Below are 17,876 nucleotides of genomic sequence, written 5' to 3'. Positions count from 1 at the left end.
AAAATGTTCTGCTGATTTTCAATGATTTTTACATCTAATTTTGTAAACAATTTTCCCTATATGGTGGTCTAAATGCACAATTTTCACATAATCTGGTGGAAAAATATTTTCCTTTTTTGTCTAAAAATAGTCAAATTTAAAATGAAAATATGTTGGATCAGTTTTGAATGAAAGCTGCAGATAATTTGGGTGCAATTGTGTAGTGTAAACCTTTCAGTCTTTAAAATTAACAAACAACTTATAAAACAACTAAAGAACTTGAGTAAAGATGTGGTAAAAGGTTGCATGTTGCATTTTTGTTAATTACTTTATCAACAGATCTCACCAGTGTTTTTGATATATAATGAACTTTAATTTCTCACATTAAAGACAGCACTTTGAGGGAATACATGTGTGCAAATATAGTAGATACTCCACATAGGTTTGCTCAATAAAGAAATATATGCAACATTTAGACAGGAATAGAGTTTGACAGTTAGAATTTGCTATGGCTTTATGTGATTCTGAGAAACTAAGAATAATTTGTTGCTGATAGCTAATCAGCTTTGACAGGCACTCCAATGTGTTACATTTCTGCTCTTCAGGCAAGTTAACTTAAATCAAATGTACAGCACAAACATGCCACATTAGTGCCCCCCAGTGGCAGAAACACCATATTTTTGTGCAGCACTAATTAGGAAAAATACATCACAAGTGGAAATAAAAATGTTTGGCATCAAAGTAACCTGTGTTTTAGAAATATATTTCATTTTAATAAAGGGGGAAAAAAAGAGTCTCTGGTACTGTATGTATCCCAGAAGTCACTGGGGGGGGATGTTAACAGCTGTATATCAGTATTGAACTAGCAATGCCGACTCTTTAATCGTGGATTCATTCCGATTTTCTTAAACCACATTAATATGAATTTACAAGCATCTGAATATGTGTCAATGGCTTTGAAGGCGGCATCTATCAGCAGCAGATTTACCAGTCAGAGGGGGTCAGTGTGGTGATGTTCAGAAACGTTCATGACAGAAGAGATTTGGGATGTTTCCACCCTGAAGTTAGGACAAATTAGAGACACTGGGCTGCAAGAAACAAGCGTGCCAATTCAAAAAGTCCTGGCTCAGGCTCTGGTGACAACACCCATGTTTCTTACTCAGATCCCGGCGCGCTCTGTTTGCTGCCCGTGGCTGATTGGCTACAGGTACATGCCGTTGATGAGGTAATCTGACTCCTCCGTGGTGAGGGGTCGAGCTTTCTTCAGCTTGTGTCGAACGAGTCTGAGACGACAGCCAATCATAAGCAGCAGCAGTGCAGTGATGATTAGGCCGAGAGCCAGAGGAAGAATCGCACCTTCAGGATGAAATAGAGGCCATATGGAAACATTTGGAAGACATACAAAAGAACAAACCAAAATGTTCATGTTAGGTCTTACCTGACTCTGGTCCTGGATGTCCTCCTATTACTGGAAATGGTTTGGAGACAGGGACGTCGCTCTCTGCTTGGCTCTGGGAGACTCTAGGGCCAGCTTCAAGAAAAGTTCAAATACAATTTAGATTGGAAAACAGGTATGTCAGTAGTTAGTTTTATTAAAATACACTGTGGCTTTACCTATCTCAGTCTGTTTGGTTATTGGAGGAGCCACAGTTGCTGGTTTGAAAGCTGGCCCTAGAAGATGTTTATAATAAAGATGTTTTATGTTGCATGTATGCAATTATAAAATTAGATTAAAAAGAAGAAATAGGCAAGAAGCAGATTCTCACCTTTTTGTACACATTCACTGACACAGTCAGATTCCTGGAGGAAGTTGTTATGGTTGCCCTGGCAACCGCCATACAGGAAGTGTTTGCATTCTCCTGCATTTTGGTCATAGTACCAGCGTGGGAAGGTGCCTTTACAGGGTCCGACAACTGGAGCTGCAGCACATGGATCTACAGCAGCAGAGAGAAAGAGTCAGACACAATCAACCTTCTGTGTGACACACATTAGGAGTGCCTCATGTGGAGTACAGAAGATGTGGGCGAAGTTAAACTATTGCATTTTTGTAAATTACTTTGTCAAAACAATTGCACCAGGGTTTTTTTGATGTACAATAAACATGAAAGACTTTGAAGGAAGACATGTGCGCAGATATAGTATAGTATACACTGACTCCACATAAGTTTAAGACAGACACAGTTAGCGAATAGCTGGGAAACATAGTTTAGCAGCTACAGACTCAGATATTTGAGTTGGTGGAGTTCAAAACTGAGCTAGTTACATTTGCCAGGTGGCCAGACACACAACTCCAAATTAAAGCTAATGTTGCTCTAGGTCTGCTGGATGTGTAAATAGGCGATTGCTTACGGACATGTTCACCATAGGTCATTGTTGTGTTTACAGCTCGTCTCCTCCAAGTAGCCAACATACTGATTAATGAGATAAGACTTTATTGAAAAGGGAAAAGGGACAGGGAAAGCTAAGTTGCAGCCCGAGGAGAGTCAATGCATTCCCATAAACAACAATATTCACAACCAACTGAGAGTTAAGATTTTAGTATTTTTTTTTAAAACCCATTATACTTGATCTTTTTCTTCTAAACAATGGGGTATCGTTTTAGTTAGCCAAGCATTTAGACATGGGACTGAGCGTTCGTGATATGAAGAAAAGACTCCTGAGAGCCTAATACCTGCAGTAAAATACCAATGGGGGTCCTTTTGGTCAGTCTCAGCCTGATTCAGGGATCAGATGGCAGAGGGGACAGAGGGGCTTTGTTCCAGCACTCACAGGCAAAGAACTGCTTTCCCAGGGAATGTTGAGTGGCCCTGTGGCTTCGCCAGCATTTTGAGCTCAGTGCTATGACTCAATGGATGCCTACAGGGCCTCCATCTGCTTCTATGTCCAGACACACACTACAAACACTCTCTGCCTCATCACAAAGGGATACTGCACTAATGGCACAGCGACGGAGGATCATATTGTGATGCAAACATTTGACCAAATACAGATAAAGTAAAAGCAATGCTTGTGGACTCCCATCCAACCATTTATTTGAAACTACCACTCTATGTTGTATCACCACACTGCTTTGTGCAGATACTAGATGCCCTGTAAGTGAGAATAAAGCTCTTCAAACACAAACACAACCTTACCTTGACTGGCCGAAGCCTCCTGTTGAGTGGGACTTTGTGGAGGAGCGGCATGGCTCCTGTCCTGAGGTGTTACGATGCTCTCTATGGTCTTTCTGGGCCCTTTCTGGAGCATGGAGCCATCCTCTGCCTCATCTGTCTGGGCTACAGGCAGATGACGGTTTGACAGATCGGCAGGGTGGGTCACTGACTTCCTGTTGCTGTCAACTAAAGAAATTACAGAAAAAGAAATTCATATGAAGATGAAGATCCATATGCTTTTGATGAAGTTTTCCTTAATTCTTGCATTCCTTTAACTGAGCCTAATATTTCAAGATTATAAGAGATTATAAAATGTCTTCACCATTTAAACAAACAAAACATACATTTCTGAAGAACAAGGGTTTCTTACACATTGGGCAGAAGTCTTCATCAGAGCGGTCAGGACAGTGTTGCTTCCCATCACAGGCGTAGGTGATGTCAATACAGCAGCCGTCATCACACTTGAACTGGTACTTTGAACAGAGGCCTGTACACACTGTGGGCACAGAAAGTTACAGTTACACACATGACTATACTGTAACACAGGGGTGTCAAACTCATTTTCACTAAGGGCCACACTGGAAAAATAGAATCACCCAAGGGCCAGACATATATAGAGTTCACTGACGTGCTTTTGTTACTGCATGTCACTTTTTTTAAACATTTTGGTAGCTTTTTTCCTCATTTTTGTTGTTTTTGTTGCGACTTTTTTTGTGGCTTTCTCAGACATTTGTCACCTTTTTATAAATTTGTTGCTTTTTCGGACATTTTTGTATGCTTTTTGTCGCATTTTTGTTGACATGAAGCCCTACAAAAGTCATCAAAAGAGTTCCTTAGAATTTAGCAAATCAAGCAAAACAATGATCGTTTTTTTTCTTTTTTTTTAACAACCAGTTTCACAGCCTGAATATGAAAACTCTCTGCTGCTTCTAGGGGAATTTCTGAGTCTCAGAGTCGGCAAATTCAGCTTTGAATGTGAGGTAATTGCAGTTTAAAAAACACTTTCCTGTGTTTTTGGTTTGGTGCTCAACTAGGCGGGCCAAAATTTATTGTGAACCCAAATTGATATACGGGCCAGATCGAAATCTGCAAGGGGCCGGATTTGGCCCGCGGGCCTTGAGTTTGACACATGTGCTGCAACAGTATTGCACTGTAACCACAAAGCCTCATCTTTAAAAAAATTGAAAATGGTGAAAGTACTGTACATGTTCTTTAATGTTGTTACATCATTAGTGCTGCCATTTTATATGATTGAGATAAACAACTCAAGAAACTTTCAGATAGTAAAGGATCCATTCATGTGAAAGAAAAGCCAGCAATATATCGCACCTCATAAGAATTAAAAGTAAACTTGAAAGGAGCTTGAAAAGGAACAAAAACACAACATAGACCTATGTTTTGGTGAACACGTCACCTTCTGCTTGGTGCTTTGGGGCCAGCACAGTGACAGAGACGTTGTCAGAGCTTTTCTGGCCCGCTGTGTCAGTGACAGTCATTTGGAAGGAGTAGACTCCCTCCTGCAGACCGCTGATCTTCAGCAGCCCTGGATGAGACGTCTTCAACAGATGCAAAAAGATACGATTTTAATGAATCACATATGCACAGATTGAGATTTTTCTCAGACCTTTCTAAGTTCTCCAAAGTTGTTATCCTCTTAAAAATGACAGCAGAAGTTAGTGCTAGGCAACAAAATCAGATTTCAGCATCATTAGTTGTTTTTTGAAATGTACTGGCTTTGGAAAAATGTTTTTTAAATTGACAAAAAAGATTCACTGTTGCTGTGGATTAACTATTTTCTGTTGAAGTCAGAAAATGGTGACCAATTGACCACAGCTGAACAGTGTAAAGAGTATTTATATAAAAAGTAGGACGCTTTGTAGCAGACGTTTCAAATGTTGCCTCTAAGCTGTTAACAGAGAGCAGGCTCCAACATTTCTGCTGTCCTTGGGGCAGGTTTGGGCGTAATAAACTCTTATCTCTGTTGGTACAGCAGGTATTATGGAGCTCTGGCCGCAAGCTGCCCTGCTGACTTAACTATAACAAACAAGCAATTTGACACTGGTGTCTGTGAAGCTGATTAGTGACTATTCATACCGCAAATTAAAATGTTAGCATCATCTGAGCCCTGTGAGAAGAAGGAACAATAGAGCTATTCCTGTATATATTCTTAACTCACTCTGTGTGATCTTGTGTGCTTGTTTTCAGGCTTTCATTCTCACGTTGAGCACCCAAACTAAACTGCATTCAATCATTTTACCGCAAGTTGCCTTGGCTATGAGCATTCACTGACCTTCATATTGATGGCTGTGTCCCCCTTGACGAGAGTCCATTGATAGTGGTTTATGCCATTGTCGTCCACACTGTCCCGTCCATCCAGGACAGCCCAGTCTGTGGGCAGCTGGATCACCACATCCTGTCCAGCATCACTGCGAGGAGGCTCATCCACATCTGCAAAATCAGGACCAGGAAAAAAACATGAAAATATGGAGGGTGTGTACTACATGCCTACTTCATTTCAATTTTACTCTTTCTTGTCCTGTCTTGTTAATCGTTTGGTCTATGATTGCCGCAAAATAAGGGGAAATGACAGAGACAATTTCTTAAAAGCTAACGGCGACTTCAGATATATTGGTTTGTATGACAAACAATCCAAAACTAGAATAGATTTGCTTTAAAATGATATAAAAACAAATCCTCACTTTGGAGAAACTGAAACAAGAGAATAAATTGTATTTTTAACTTGAAAAATTGCTTATGTGATTTTGTGATTATCAAAACAGTTGGTAAATGGTTGAGATAAAAAACACATGCTGCTGGTCTCAGTGGCCTGGTCTAATTTTGCACAGCTAGAACCTGAAAGGTAAATCATTAACTCAACCTGCCTGCTTTATAAAGATAAGTAGTTAGTATACAGTCTATCACATTTGATTATCTTACTTACTAGAGATATTAAACTGAGACTACAGTCACCTTTTCTTGAACCCACTCAAGTTTTAGGTACCAACCTTTGCCCAAACCTTAAGGAAAAGGGAGCATAAATTACCATTGGGGGGTTCATTTCTGCTCTATAAAATATAATATATAAATACTATAGTGCATAAGCCTTTCCAATATGGCCTTACACAATATATACATGCTAAATATACAGCTTTTATTTATGAACCGCTGGGTAAAATGTTACCTATAAGGGTAACCATATTGATTATCAGTTGTCCATAACAAATGTAATAACTATCCAGCATAATGAGTGAACAATAGAAATTGGTAACCAAGGGCCCTGCAGGAATTTTAATAATGTCAACACATTGCATGACCAACATAATCTAAATCAAGATAAATCCTATAGAGCAATCCTTTAAAAATGTAGGTTGCTGTTAGGCTGTAGGCCTGTGATTTAAGCCAGCATCTCCCACCTTGTGTATCCACCTCATCGGGCTGCCCTACCCCGGGCCTCCCGGCTGAACCGCTGGATGTTACAGGGAGGTGTCCCTGCGTTGTGTTGGGAGTCCGGCTGTATGTAGTGAAGCCCTGTTGCGGTGCAAAGGAGCAGACATTTTTATTCCTGTAGGTGCAGTTGAACAGGTAGCAGCTGAGACTGTCCCCGGGCTGCCTCAGGTCCTGCTGGACCACCGCCACGGTGCAGTGAGGCTGGGTGCAGCAGGCGTGCAGACAGTCCTTCAAGGTGTACACCCTGTCCGGGGCTAGGAGGAAGGTGGCCCCTTGCTCGATGGAGGCCTTGGCTCGGATGATGCGCTCCCCGACGGCGTTAAAGTCGCCCACACAGGAGTCAATCACATCGCCTGTCCTGTACGTCTGGTCCTGCTGGAGCTGCTTGCGGAATTCCTCCAACAGCTCCTCCACGCCTGATATTTTGGATTTTAGATCCGATATTGGCAAAGACCGAGTGTAGATACGTTGGACAGCGCTCAACAGGACAACACAAGCGAGCAGCAGCAGCCGGGGATGCTGAAGAAGAGCCATGTTGTTGACGCAGTTAAACGGCGTCTCCCTCTTCTGCCTCCGGCTGGTCTCCGACGCATCCACCCCGCAAAGATGGCCTTCCTACATGAAATATAGCTCTGTAATAATGACGTAAAACACGGTATTTTAAACAATATCCGTCTCTAGCTAGCTAAATCATGAGTGAAGGAGATTACGGGTTGTCCTCTGACGATGCTAAAAATCTGTCGTTGTCATGGTGAGGAGGAAGACGGCCGCGAGCGCGAGACCAGAACGTTTTTTATTTTATTTTTTTTTAATTTAAAAAATCAACATACAAAGATACAAGTAAACAGCATTAGCACATAGATCAAAAATAAATTATGCAAAAAATATATGATGAGCTGAGCATAAAGGCGAGACCAGAACGTTTGGCTGCTCAGCAGAAACCACTGACGTCACAATGATGGATAGATATGGCAAGTGGAAAGCTAACACACCTGTAACGTTAGCTCTATTTACCTCCCTGTCTCGACTTTCTACTGGTGTTTGCTTTTATAAACAGGCACACAGTATATTCGTTTGAGCAGCAGCAACACACATGGGAGACATTTTTATTTCTTTAGCTATAGTTTGTGTTCAGTTTGTTTTTGCTTTTTTTTTTTAAATTGTCCTGTAATGTTTTGAGGCAGCTTGTTTGTGCGTGTGTGTTTTGAGACAACACTGTTGACTGCCTGCATCTGTATCATAACTTCATTTTAACAGTTGTATCACTCTGTAAAGCACATTGAATTGCCTCTATGAGATTATTCATGTAAAAACTACAATATTTCTTATGAAATGTTATGAAATAAAAAGCAAGTTTCACAAAAAATGGAATTACTGCTAGATACTCTGAAATAGTTTATTATATTATGCTACTTTATTTGCTAATCAGTTTATTCGGTTTCACTTTTTGACATGACCGTATCATACCACAACACAACATCTTTAGGTATCATTTTCTAGCCTACTGTAGTTGAGCAGAGCCAAGTTTTGCATTTACTAAAGGTAACGTCATTTTTCACTTTTGAAAAGTAAAAATCATAATTTATGGCTGGAAAATGGAAATCTAACTTAAAATGCATATGGAGAAAAGTATAAGCATTTGACAATTGTCAATATTGTTTTATAACAAGTAGAGCTGTGAGTTTTCTATCTGAGTAGAGGAACCATTTCATATAACCATCACACCAAACTATTTTTCCAATAAAAGAAATCTACTTTACTATATCCAATCACATTTGTGACAACAGAATATTCAAACACATTTTTTCACAGTTCAAGATGAAACATTTTATTTTAACAATATGACACAAAAATCTTGAATCATTTTAGATATGAAACAAAACGGACACACTGCTCATGATTATGTTCCCCATTTCGTTTTTAAAATAAAAAAAAAAGGTCAAGGCTCTTCCATAAGAATTTGCTTGCATTTCAGATTTTTCATGACATCAGATTGAATGATCATATCTTCACACATAGATATCATACAAAATATTGATGTCTACACAAGCAGGATAAGCACAATTCTGTCAGTGTACAACAATAAAAACAGAGCAAATGATTTCATGTAATATTAATTATACCAACTGAATATTGTATCCTATAATTTGTGACACTAGAAAATACAATACTATACAATAAATGTTTCACATGTGTTGATTATAGACACGGTCAAACCACATAGAGATTAAACTATGTTTATCTTTGTATTTGTAAAGTACATAAATGTTATTCTGTAACACAATATTTACACTTTTCTGAAAAATAAAAATGTAGATTTGTATTATAAAAGGAAATGTGAAAAAAACAAAAAACAATTTAAATAAGTCTCAGTATGGATACAAAATAAAATAAAAACAGGGCATGCACTGACATCCTTTAGATTACCATAACAATTAAATTAAAAACACATTTAAATAAAGTAGTGATAAGATGCTAAGATAAAAATATTAGTTCAGATGATTTTGAATGTAGAATTTTGTATCTCAGGCTTGTATTAGAAAACGACCAGTCTCCAGTTTTGTAAACGTCTTGTAATCTTGTAACGACAGGAGAAAATGTTTTGACAATAGGCCTATTCAAGATTTTAACAATAGATTTTCTTACTAATTGTAATTTTTAACGCACCTGTAACAAAAAGCTGTGTAATGTCCACCAAACTTGTGGCACTTCTCAGTTATTGTTGCTTTCATAGTTGTTTTTTCCAAAATCCTTTTTTCAAAATTATCAAGATACTCCGAGGAGACCAGTCAGAGTTTCTTGTGCTGGTGGAAAGCTGCTCTGTACACACGACGGCAAACACAGGTTTCTCTCCTAAAAGTCTTGCTCTTGTAAAAACGGAGGAAAAAGAGAGAATACTGAGTTGTTGGGACAAAGGACCTGGCTTTTCTGAGTGGTTGTCCACTTAAGGCCTCAGGTTGGCTTCTGCCTGTAGTCTGCGATGGCCTTCCATAGTTTACACAGGATCCCGCCTCTGACAGGACAAAGAGAAAAGAGTTAGGTTAGGTTACACTATACCATTTACTGTTTGCCTCCGCTTGTGTGTACCTAACAGAAATTACATTGAGTAGAATTATTTGTGTTTATATCAATTTATTTTGCATTTAGCCTTTAATAGACAGGGCAGCTGTAGACAGGAAAGGAGGTAGAGAGAGAGAAGAAGAGAAGAGATGCAGCAAATAGCCGCAGGTCAGACTCGAACCCTAAGCCGCTGCGTCGAGGACTGAGCCTCTGCATATGGGCGCCCGCTCTACCAGGTGAGCTAACCAAGCACCCAAAGGCCTTTTTATTTGGAGGAAACAGTATTCAATGCTTTTTAAGACTTTTAAGGCCTGCAGATTCCCTGGAGAACATGGCACTGTCAATAACTGTGGTGTGTATTGCTGTCTTCCACCATGTGGTTTTTTATATAACCACTGGGGGGCGCCAAAAGCAGAAATGTATCAAACCTACACATACAGTAATGGAGTTTGTATCAATGTTTTTTTGGTTTCATATATGAATATGATACGAGCTGATATGCTGCCACAAATGTGAGAAATTGAAATTGAATTTGGAAATGAAAACTGTTTACTGTGTAGTAGTCGGCTAATAAACATGTTTACAGATGTGCGTTACCTCCTGAGCAGAGCCGCATGTAGGTTTCTAGAACTACATCCAGAACCAAACTGTCACCCCATGTAAACAATTTGAGAACCTGTGAGCTTGTGATCAAGGAAATTACAGTTTTGTTTATTAACATCACGTTAAAGGATTTCTGAGAAATGAAGCTGCCACTACAGCGCTGAGTTGCCCTGTGCAAACCTAAGAACCATGAAAATACATCAGTACAAACTCCATTATACAACAAAGATGGTGGTCTTAGCTTCACTCCTGTGTTTCCTGTATTTGGAGAGCTGCAGCATGTATTTTAGTGAATAAATACAGAAAACAGAAGTGAAACAGAAGTAAAAAAAAAAAAAAAAGTTCACTACCTCAGTCTTAAACTCTTCAGATCATCTCTTGTTACATCGTGGAGGATGTCGTTCAACGTGTACTCCTCTTTCAGGATCTGGAGAAACAAAATGCATGAAACAAACTATACAGTACAGTTGCATGAGTTCAAGACTTGGCTCTTAGATTACCTTGGGTTCTCTGGAACTGGAACTTTACAACACTTTATTCTGTCTTTTATTTCATGGTTTATTCTAGTTGTAAAGCACCCAGAAACACTGGTTTAAAAAGGGCTTTATAAAAAATGTCTTTATTGTGGGAATACGGAAATTACAGAACGACTAATACCAGCTCTAATATCTCAAAGATTTAAGCAGGTACTGTATAACATGGTATAACATGGTGCTGTCATTGTGTGATGTTAACAAATAGAGAAGGTCCAGCTAATTTTAAGTAAAAGCAGGGACTCACTCTATCGATGGAGTCCTGGTCAGCGCCGTAAAGCCTCAGCCAGCTGGTCATCTCTGAGTCTTCCGGTCTCTCTGCAGGTGGACTCCTCTGTCCCTCGGGGCAACTTGATGATGTGGGGACATCTGCCAGAAAATATTATGTTACATTACATGTCATTTAGCTGATGCTTTTATCCAAAGCGACTTACAATTGCTTGTAAGAGGTCACACGCCTCAGGAGCAACTAGGGGACAAGTGTCTTGCTCAGGGACACATTGGTTGATGTATCGCAATGGGATTCGAACCCAGGTCTCCCACACCAAAGGCACGTGGCAGGTCGGATTCAAACCCGGGCCGCTGCAAAGGACACAGCCTACATGGGGCGCGCGCTCTTACTGGTTGAGCAAGAGGTCGCCCCGGAGCCATCATTTTAAAGCCAATTAAATATGGCGTGCGGCACAGCTGCATCCGCTGTTCATTGTTTTGTCATATGCGCTGTATTTTATATAATCTCTGTCAGATGAGCAGAACAGTGTTCATGACAACTTATTTACTTTTATTTTCCAATGTGGCATAATGTGACAAGAATGTACAGATATTTTATTGCCTAAAGCACTACACGTTTGTATTAAAAGAACTATACAAATGTATATATTATATTTACACACAAACACACATCACATATCGTGGGACATTTAAGCAGCTAAACTAAACACTGTAGTTATAAACTTGACTGAGGAATCAGAGGCAACACTCTCCCGGCTTCTTCCTGATTCCAGCTTATTTACATCACCTGTCCAGTCTTCTCAGCTGCCTTCATCCAACTCATCACCTCTCCAGTATTTCAACTACGGCTCTTCATTCATCATGTGCCAGATCCTTCTATCAGCTACTGTGGTAGTTTAACATTTCAGGCCACTCAATAATGTAGTCTTCTTGATTATTTCCTCATTTTTCTTCTTTTTTTTTTTTTGTTGCCTTGGTCTAATCCTGATTTGTCCCTGTGCTTCAGGATCATCCTCATCTTCCTGCCTGCTCTCTCTCAGCTATTCCCTCAGCAATCTCTGCAACACACGCCATTCCCTCCTCACTTCACCTCACCCTCTACAGCCATACTCAATGCTCCTTGTCTTCTGCCTCAGCCAACCATCTCCTCGTAAATTCCCCCCCCCCCCCTTTTTTTCCTTTACAATAAATCCCTTTCATTATCATCTACACCTGAGTTGGTGTTCTGCGTTTGGCTCCTCCTCCCTTCAACACAAATACATTTGTACTGATGTGCATGTTGGTGGGTTTGCAGCAAGAAATTGCATCAAAGTAAATTGCAGCTATAAATGTCAGACTGCATTTGACCTTAGCTTTTAGTTATAGTTATCATTTATAGCTGTTTAACTTCCAGTGTAATTTACAGCTCAACTTTAGTTTAGTTGTTCACCTGTAAAATATGCTGCTGCAAACATTTGTATTGCAACCTTTAAACAAGCAAATAAACATAACTGACCTTGGCTCATTATCAGGCTCCAAATCCAGTAAGAGCTGGTCATGTATGCACAAGTAGATAATTGCTTCAAGATGCAGCAATATTACATCAGCAAGACAGGATGCACCTCGTGTGTAATAGAAGTTTTCATACTGGAAGTCACACAATTTGCACCTCTAGTAGGCGATGAGAAAGCTGTGTGTTCATGTGCATTGTTCATGTCACAACTTGTATGATTTGAGCCGGAGGGGGAAAAGTCTGATGCAATTTAAACTTGAATATTTCTCTGCACTGTTATTTACTCTGTGGACATGAGTTCTGGTGTATTGATTACAGATCAGCTGTGAATGGACAGTGTAGTCGCCTCAATGAGACACAGCTGGTTGTAAAATGTAAAGGCAGACTGGTAGTAGCAGCACAAGTGGTGCTAGTGTTGCAAACAGTCAGTGTGAAAAAGGTGAATTAGATTAAGTCCAGACCTGCGGGCTCAGATCGCAGCCTCAGTAGTCTGATTTCCTGCTCTCTCTCCTCCAGCACTTGTTGCAGAATGGCCTGATACTCTCTCTCTTTCTCCAGCAGCTGCTCCCTCAGCCTGGAGCCAGACAAGTTGGAGGGAGGAAACAATGTCAGGAGGATTTCTTTTTGAATTGAATCAATAAAATGACCAATGAAATACATTAAAAGCTAAACAAGAAGCTGTGGAAAGTCAAGCTTTCTGGCTGATGAACATATCCAATCACAGTAGATGTTCATGGCTACCGGTTGGTCTCCAGCTTCATCCGGCCGAGCTCCATGCTGACAGAGCGCTGTGCATTATGGGACTCGCGTGACACGGTGGAGCTGAGCGTGCTGACTCCGGAGGTGACCACGGTGTCGTCGTGAGCGGCAAGAGGCGCCCGGCTCTGGTGGGTGGAGTTTCTCTCCAGCTCGGTGTCGTCGTCGACGTCCTCCTGCTCGGCCGGGTCACTTTCTGAGGCCAGGCTGAAGTGAGGCCTCAGCTCTGAACACAGACACAACACATTACTTTTAATGATTTAATGAATGATGATCATTATGACTGATATGATGCAGTTGGTTTGATGATGTTTTTGTTATGCAAATGGTAAGTATCATTGATTCTGACACAGCACTGAGATCAGATTCCAGGCAGACAAGTACAGTATGTATAAATATGCTTTAATAGTATTAGAACCGAAAAGCTTTAAGTTGATTAAGTAGTCGATCAACAGAAAATTGAGATCACTTTTAATAAATTATGATTGTTTAGGTTATCTATCAAGTTAAAATGATAACCATTCACTGGTTCCAGCTTTTCAAATTTGAGGATTTGCAGCTTTTCTTAATTATTTTTATATTTTTTTAAATGTCATTGCAAATTCAATTTTATGTGGTTTTGGACTGTTGCTGGAACAAAAACAAGCATTATTTTTTCACTTTTTTCCTGATATTTCACAGACTAAAAGATGAATGGATTAATGTGAGATATAATTGACAGATTATCGATGATAAAATGTAATTATTAGTTGCAGCCTTTATAAATGTTATCATGGGCAGTGAACAGCACAAACACTAAATACTTCTATTTGACTGCTAGGACAACGCTATCACTGAGTACAAGTAGCATTAAAGGAATTCAAATACTGTATATTACAGCTTTTAATCAGAAACAAACTGGTGTTAGTGCAGCGCTTCAATGATTGAACTTCAGAAAAGATATGACTTCATACAGTCAACATCATGACTATGAGGGCTTTGTGAAACAAACACGCCAAAAAATGTTAGCTTTTTGTCCCAAAAACATGATTCTAACTTAATCTACAAGTCGATCGTGTAGCTGAGCTGAGATGTAGTATTTAATTAAATTCTCTGGCACTAAATAAAGTGAGGACTAAAATATAGATGTGTTTCTATTTTGGGGGTTAAATTATGGAATGAACTTAATGATGAGATGAAAATGTGTACGTCTCTATTGAGTTTAAAAAAAAAGCTTTAAAATCTAAATTAATTAACGGTTAGGAAGTAATTTGAACAAAACATAAATTGTTAAATGTATTTCTAGGATTGTACTCAAGTATTGGGTTTCATGTAGTTTTGTTGAATTTCTGGGTGATTCTATAGGGATTATGGGATAGGATAGGCAAAAATAAGCCTCGGCTTCAGCCAACTCCTTTTTCGGTTAGATACGGTGGCAAATTGTGGTAAATAATTGTTTCTTTCACGTATGTTAACCAAAATAAAATTATTCATCATCATCATTAATTGTCTTAATCAAGTGATTGCATCACATTGTGTAAGCCTCTGCAAAAATACACAAATTGCCAGACTCTGCTACACATCAGTCGCACTTCGAGCTTAGCTACAGGTTCTCCTGTTCTTACTTTTGAGCTACAGTACTACTCTTATGTTAAGTGGGCTTCTTAACACAGGATACTAACTAGTGCTAACACTCTATTGTGCTCATGTGGATGATTTCAGTGTTTTAGTTGTCATCACTGAACATCCCCAGCAGCCACCCAAATGCATGTCATTCAACAAGAAGCTGTGATTATTACTGTAGCTTCCAGGGAGAACTCCCACCACAGCTTCTATATTTATCAGACAGTCAATGCTTCCCTGAGGGACTGACAACCTATTTAGAGGTGATCTGCTCCATACGCTGATGATGTTACCTGGCACCAGGATCGTGATGGCGGTCTGCACAGCTTTGCGGATGATGTTGTCCAGAGCGAACATCCAGTGAGGCTTGATGTTGTGGTTTCGCAGCACTTTGTTTACCTGACGACGTGAAGTTTCATCGTTAGAGTACGGTGTTTTCATACTGAATACATTTCATAGGCTTATTTTTTAATATACATATTTCATTTCTTTACACAATCTTTCTACACAATTTTCATTCTTGGAATTCTACTTAACATAGTTGATGCTCCCTTATTTTCCTGCATATTTCATTCTAATGCTCTTCTTTTTTTCTTTCTTTTTTTTCCCCTCCGTATCTTCTGCTGCAATGACCAAAAATGTCCACAAGGCATCATACTAGGTTTGCTGATATTTTAACATATTTGATTATATTACATAAAACGTATTATTGTACTTTTTTAAGATCAACTTTTTATTATTTTTATATTCTTTTGAACATGCAGAACAGAACAGACCGATGGGCTGAGCTATAATTTTTTTGGTCGCAGTTGATCTGGCTAGCCAAATTTTCTTCTGTCTCCCAAGCAGGTGTAATTTAGAGTCATCATTAAGTAACAAAACAATTGGGTCAGTAGGAAGTTGACATCCTATCCCATCAGATATTATTGATGTTTTATTCCAAAACTCATGCACCTGTTCACACTCCCAGACCATGTGCAGGAAAGTTCCAGTTTGCTCAGGTTGGCAGAACGTGCAATATTATTGTACTTTTGAACAATCGCACTACAAACCAAACTATGAATCTTCCCAGCTGCATGACTCTCCTCCTTCTCTAAATTGTTTGCACTGATGAGCAACAGGGGGCATCAGAGCTTCATCTTCTTGCAGGATTACGCAACACTCCATACAAATATGAAAACAATCACTTGCTTGTGTCATTTCATCTACATAACTGCATTTCTCAGGGAGAGAGCAGATCAGCACTCTCTTTTCACAGAATGTGCAATCAGTCCTGACAGATTCCCCTTTTTATCGCCTCACTAAAAGGTTAGTTATCTGTCTGGTCCCTGTGCAGGGAGAGCAGCAACATAGCAGCCTGCTGCTTTCTGCAGCTCATGTTAAAGAACAACAATTATACCAAATTGTTCAGAGCCCATGGTTTATGAAGAGGCTGGGAGCAGCTCTGCCTACAAATGGATAATAGACAGGAAATCATATGTTACAGGTGCAGGGGGAAATGAGCAGCTTGTGAGGAGAATTTCAGCAGCAACTAAAGCCTAAAAGTCACAGTTTGTGTTTTCACTGCTGCAAACCTGATCCTTCGGTAAACTGAAGAAAATATAGTCAAACATTGGATTGTTTGCCTCAGAGAGATGTGGAGTATTTTCGGTTTAATTCATAAGGAGTAGATGCAAGATAAAATATAGCTGAGATTTCCTGCAATGAATTCCTTCTTGACCCTCTAAACACCCATTTATCTGGTTAATACTTACAGCGTCCTGGAAGCCAAACAGCACGACCTGCAGCAGACTGATGGCTGTGCTGTCGAAGTCCAGCTCCAGCTTGAGTTGAGACAACGTGTTGGCGATGATTTTCCTGTCCGCCATGCGAACAAAGTCGGCCAGGCTGACCACGAGGGTGGAGATGTGCTGAGGCTTCAGTTTTTCCTCAGGGCCCTGCAGGGGAGAGAGTAAGATGGGGATAGAAGTCATAACAGGAAAGGTTGAGGATTTTTATATTTGAAGTATCCGTTTCTTGATTTATCTGTCTGTTGTTGGCTGATGCTGCCTTCCATAACCGACCTGTGTGAGGGCCTCCAACAGGTTGGCCACCACCTTGTCCCGGTCCTCGGTCAGGATGTGGTGCAGTGTGGCTCGTCTCTCGCTGTCCTTCCGAAGCATAAAGAAGCCGGAATCTTTTTCATCGGGAGACGGAGGCGCACTGTGGTCCTCGAAGTTCTCCACTGGAATGCTGAGTAGAAATGAAAAGATTTTGGATTTCTGAATACTACACTTTTTCCATTTTTCATTTTACAAGTGGCCGGAATGGGTTTCCTCAGGAGGATGGCTGGCGGAGGGGGAGAGGATGAATACCGGAACCGAGCCCGTCGGAACCCGACTGTACCCGACGGGCCGGGCCACATCAGCGCAATAAGGCATTGAACATTTTAAATTTAAAAAAGCTTATTATGTAGGTACAGCGCACCTGTGTTAAGGTGCACGTTTCCCCGTGTGCGCTGATGCGCTCATCTGTTGACATTTCCGAATGCCTTCCTACAGTTGCTTAATAAAAGCTTTCCACCAAAACAAACGTACACGTGTCATTAGTATGAGACAACAACGAGATTTTAACTGTGCTGGGCTCGGACATAAATATCTTAATGCCTGTCGGGCTCAGGCCGGGTTCGGTTACTGCTCTGTCAGACGCGGGCCGGGCTTGGACAGAAAAATGCGGCCCGATCCGCACTCTACGGAAGGTGGCTGGCGTCTCCCTTAGAGATAGGGCGAGAATTATTATATTGTTTAATATTCCATTTAGAGAATGTGTGATGTGCACCAACAACACCAAAACAAAATTCCTTGTATGTGTTAAAAAACGTACTTGGCAATAAAACCCTTTCTGATTCTGATTCTGAAGCTCAGTCATCCGGGAGGAAACTACTCGGAGTAGAGCCGCTGCTCCTTTGCGTCGGAAGGAGCCAGTTGAGGCGGGTTGGGCATCTGGGAAGAGGCCTCGTGGAAGTCCCAGGACTAGGTGGAG

The 17,876-nt window shown here is 40.3% G+C and overlaps 2 protein-coding genes across 2 annotated transcripts in view; both read right to left on the bottom strand.

Moving 5' to 3' along the window:
- Positions 1 to 328: 328 nt before the first annotated feature.
- Positions 329 to 7,870, bottom strand: lrp11 (low density lipoprotein receptor-related protein 11). The gene is made up of 9 exons (XM_039782378.1): positions 6,545 to 7,870; positions 5,422 to 5,579; positions 4,546 to 4,687; positions 3,502 to 3,627; positions 3,114 to 3,317; positions 1,746 to 1,913; positions 1,594 to 1,650; positions 1,418 to 1,510; positions 329 to 1,335 (listed from the first exon to the last, which is right to left on the bottom strand). Exons 1-9 carry the CDS (start codon positions 7,110 to 7,112, stop codon positions 1,181 to 1,183), a joined length of 1,671 nt encoding a protein of 556 aa, XP_039638312.1. The 5' UTR covers positions 7,113 to 7,870; the 3' UTR covers positions 329 to 1,180.
- Positions 7,871 to 8,379: 509 nt separating this feature from the next.
- map3k5 (mitogen-activated protein kinase kinase kinase 5) overlaps positions 8,380 to 17,876 on the bottom strand; it is a 79,932-nt gene continuing 70,435 nt past the window's right edge. Inside the window, exons 22-29 of the mRNA XM_039781353.1 lie at positions 16,919 to 17,087; positions 16,610 to 16,792; positions 15,149 to 15,254; positions 13,239 to 13,479; positions 12,959 to 13,071; positions 11,022 to 11,143; positions 10,592 to 10,668; positions 8,380 to 9,591 (exon numbers count right to left, since the gene is read on the bottom strand). Coding sequence (XP_039637287.1) covers positions 9,531 to 9,591; positions 10,592 to 10,668; positions 11,022 to 11,143; positions 12,959 to 13,071; positions 13,239 to 13,479; positions 15,149 to 15,254; positions 16,610 to 16,792; positions 16,919 to 17,087 — 1,072 coding nt within the window. The 3' untranslated portion in view covers positions 8,380 to 9,530. The remainder of the gene's footprint in view (positions 9,592 to 10,591; positions 10,669 to 11,021; positions 11,144 to 12,958; positions 13,072 to 13,238; positions 13,480 to 15,148; positions 15,255 to 16,609; positions 16,793 to 16,918; positions 17,088 to 17,876) is intronic.

This window comes from Perca fluviatilis, chromosome 18, assembly GCF_010015445.1.
Source record: "Perca fluviatilis chromosome 18, GENO_Pfluv_1.0, whole genome shotgun sequence".
NCBI classification, from domain to species: domain Eukaryota; kingdom Metazoa; phylum Chordata; class Actinopteri; order Perciformes; family Percidae; genus Perca; species Perca fluviatilis.
This window is presented reverse-complemented; position numbering and strand designations above follow the sequence as displayed.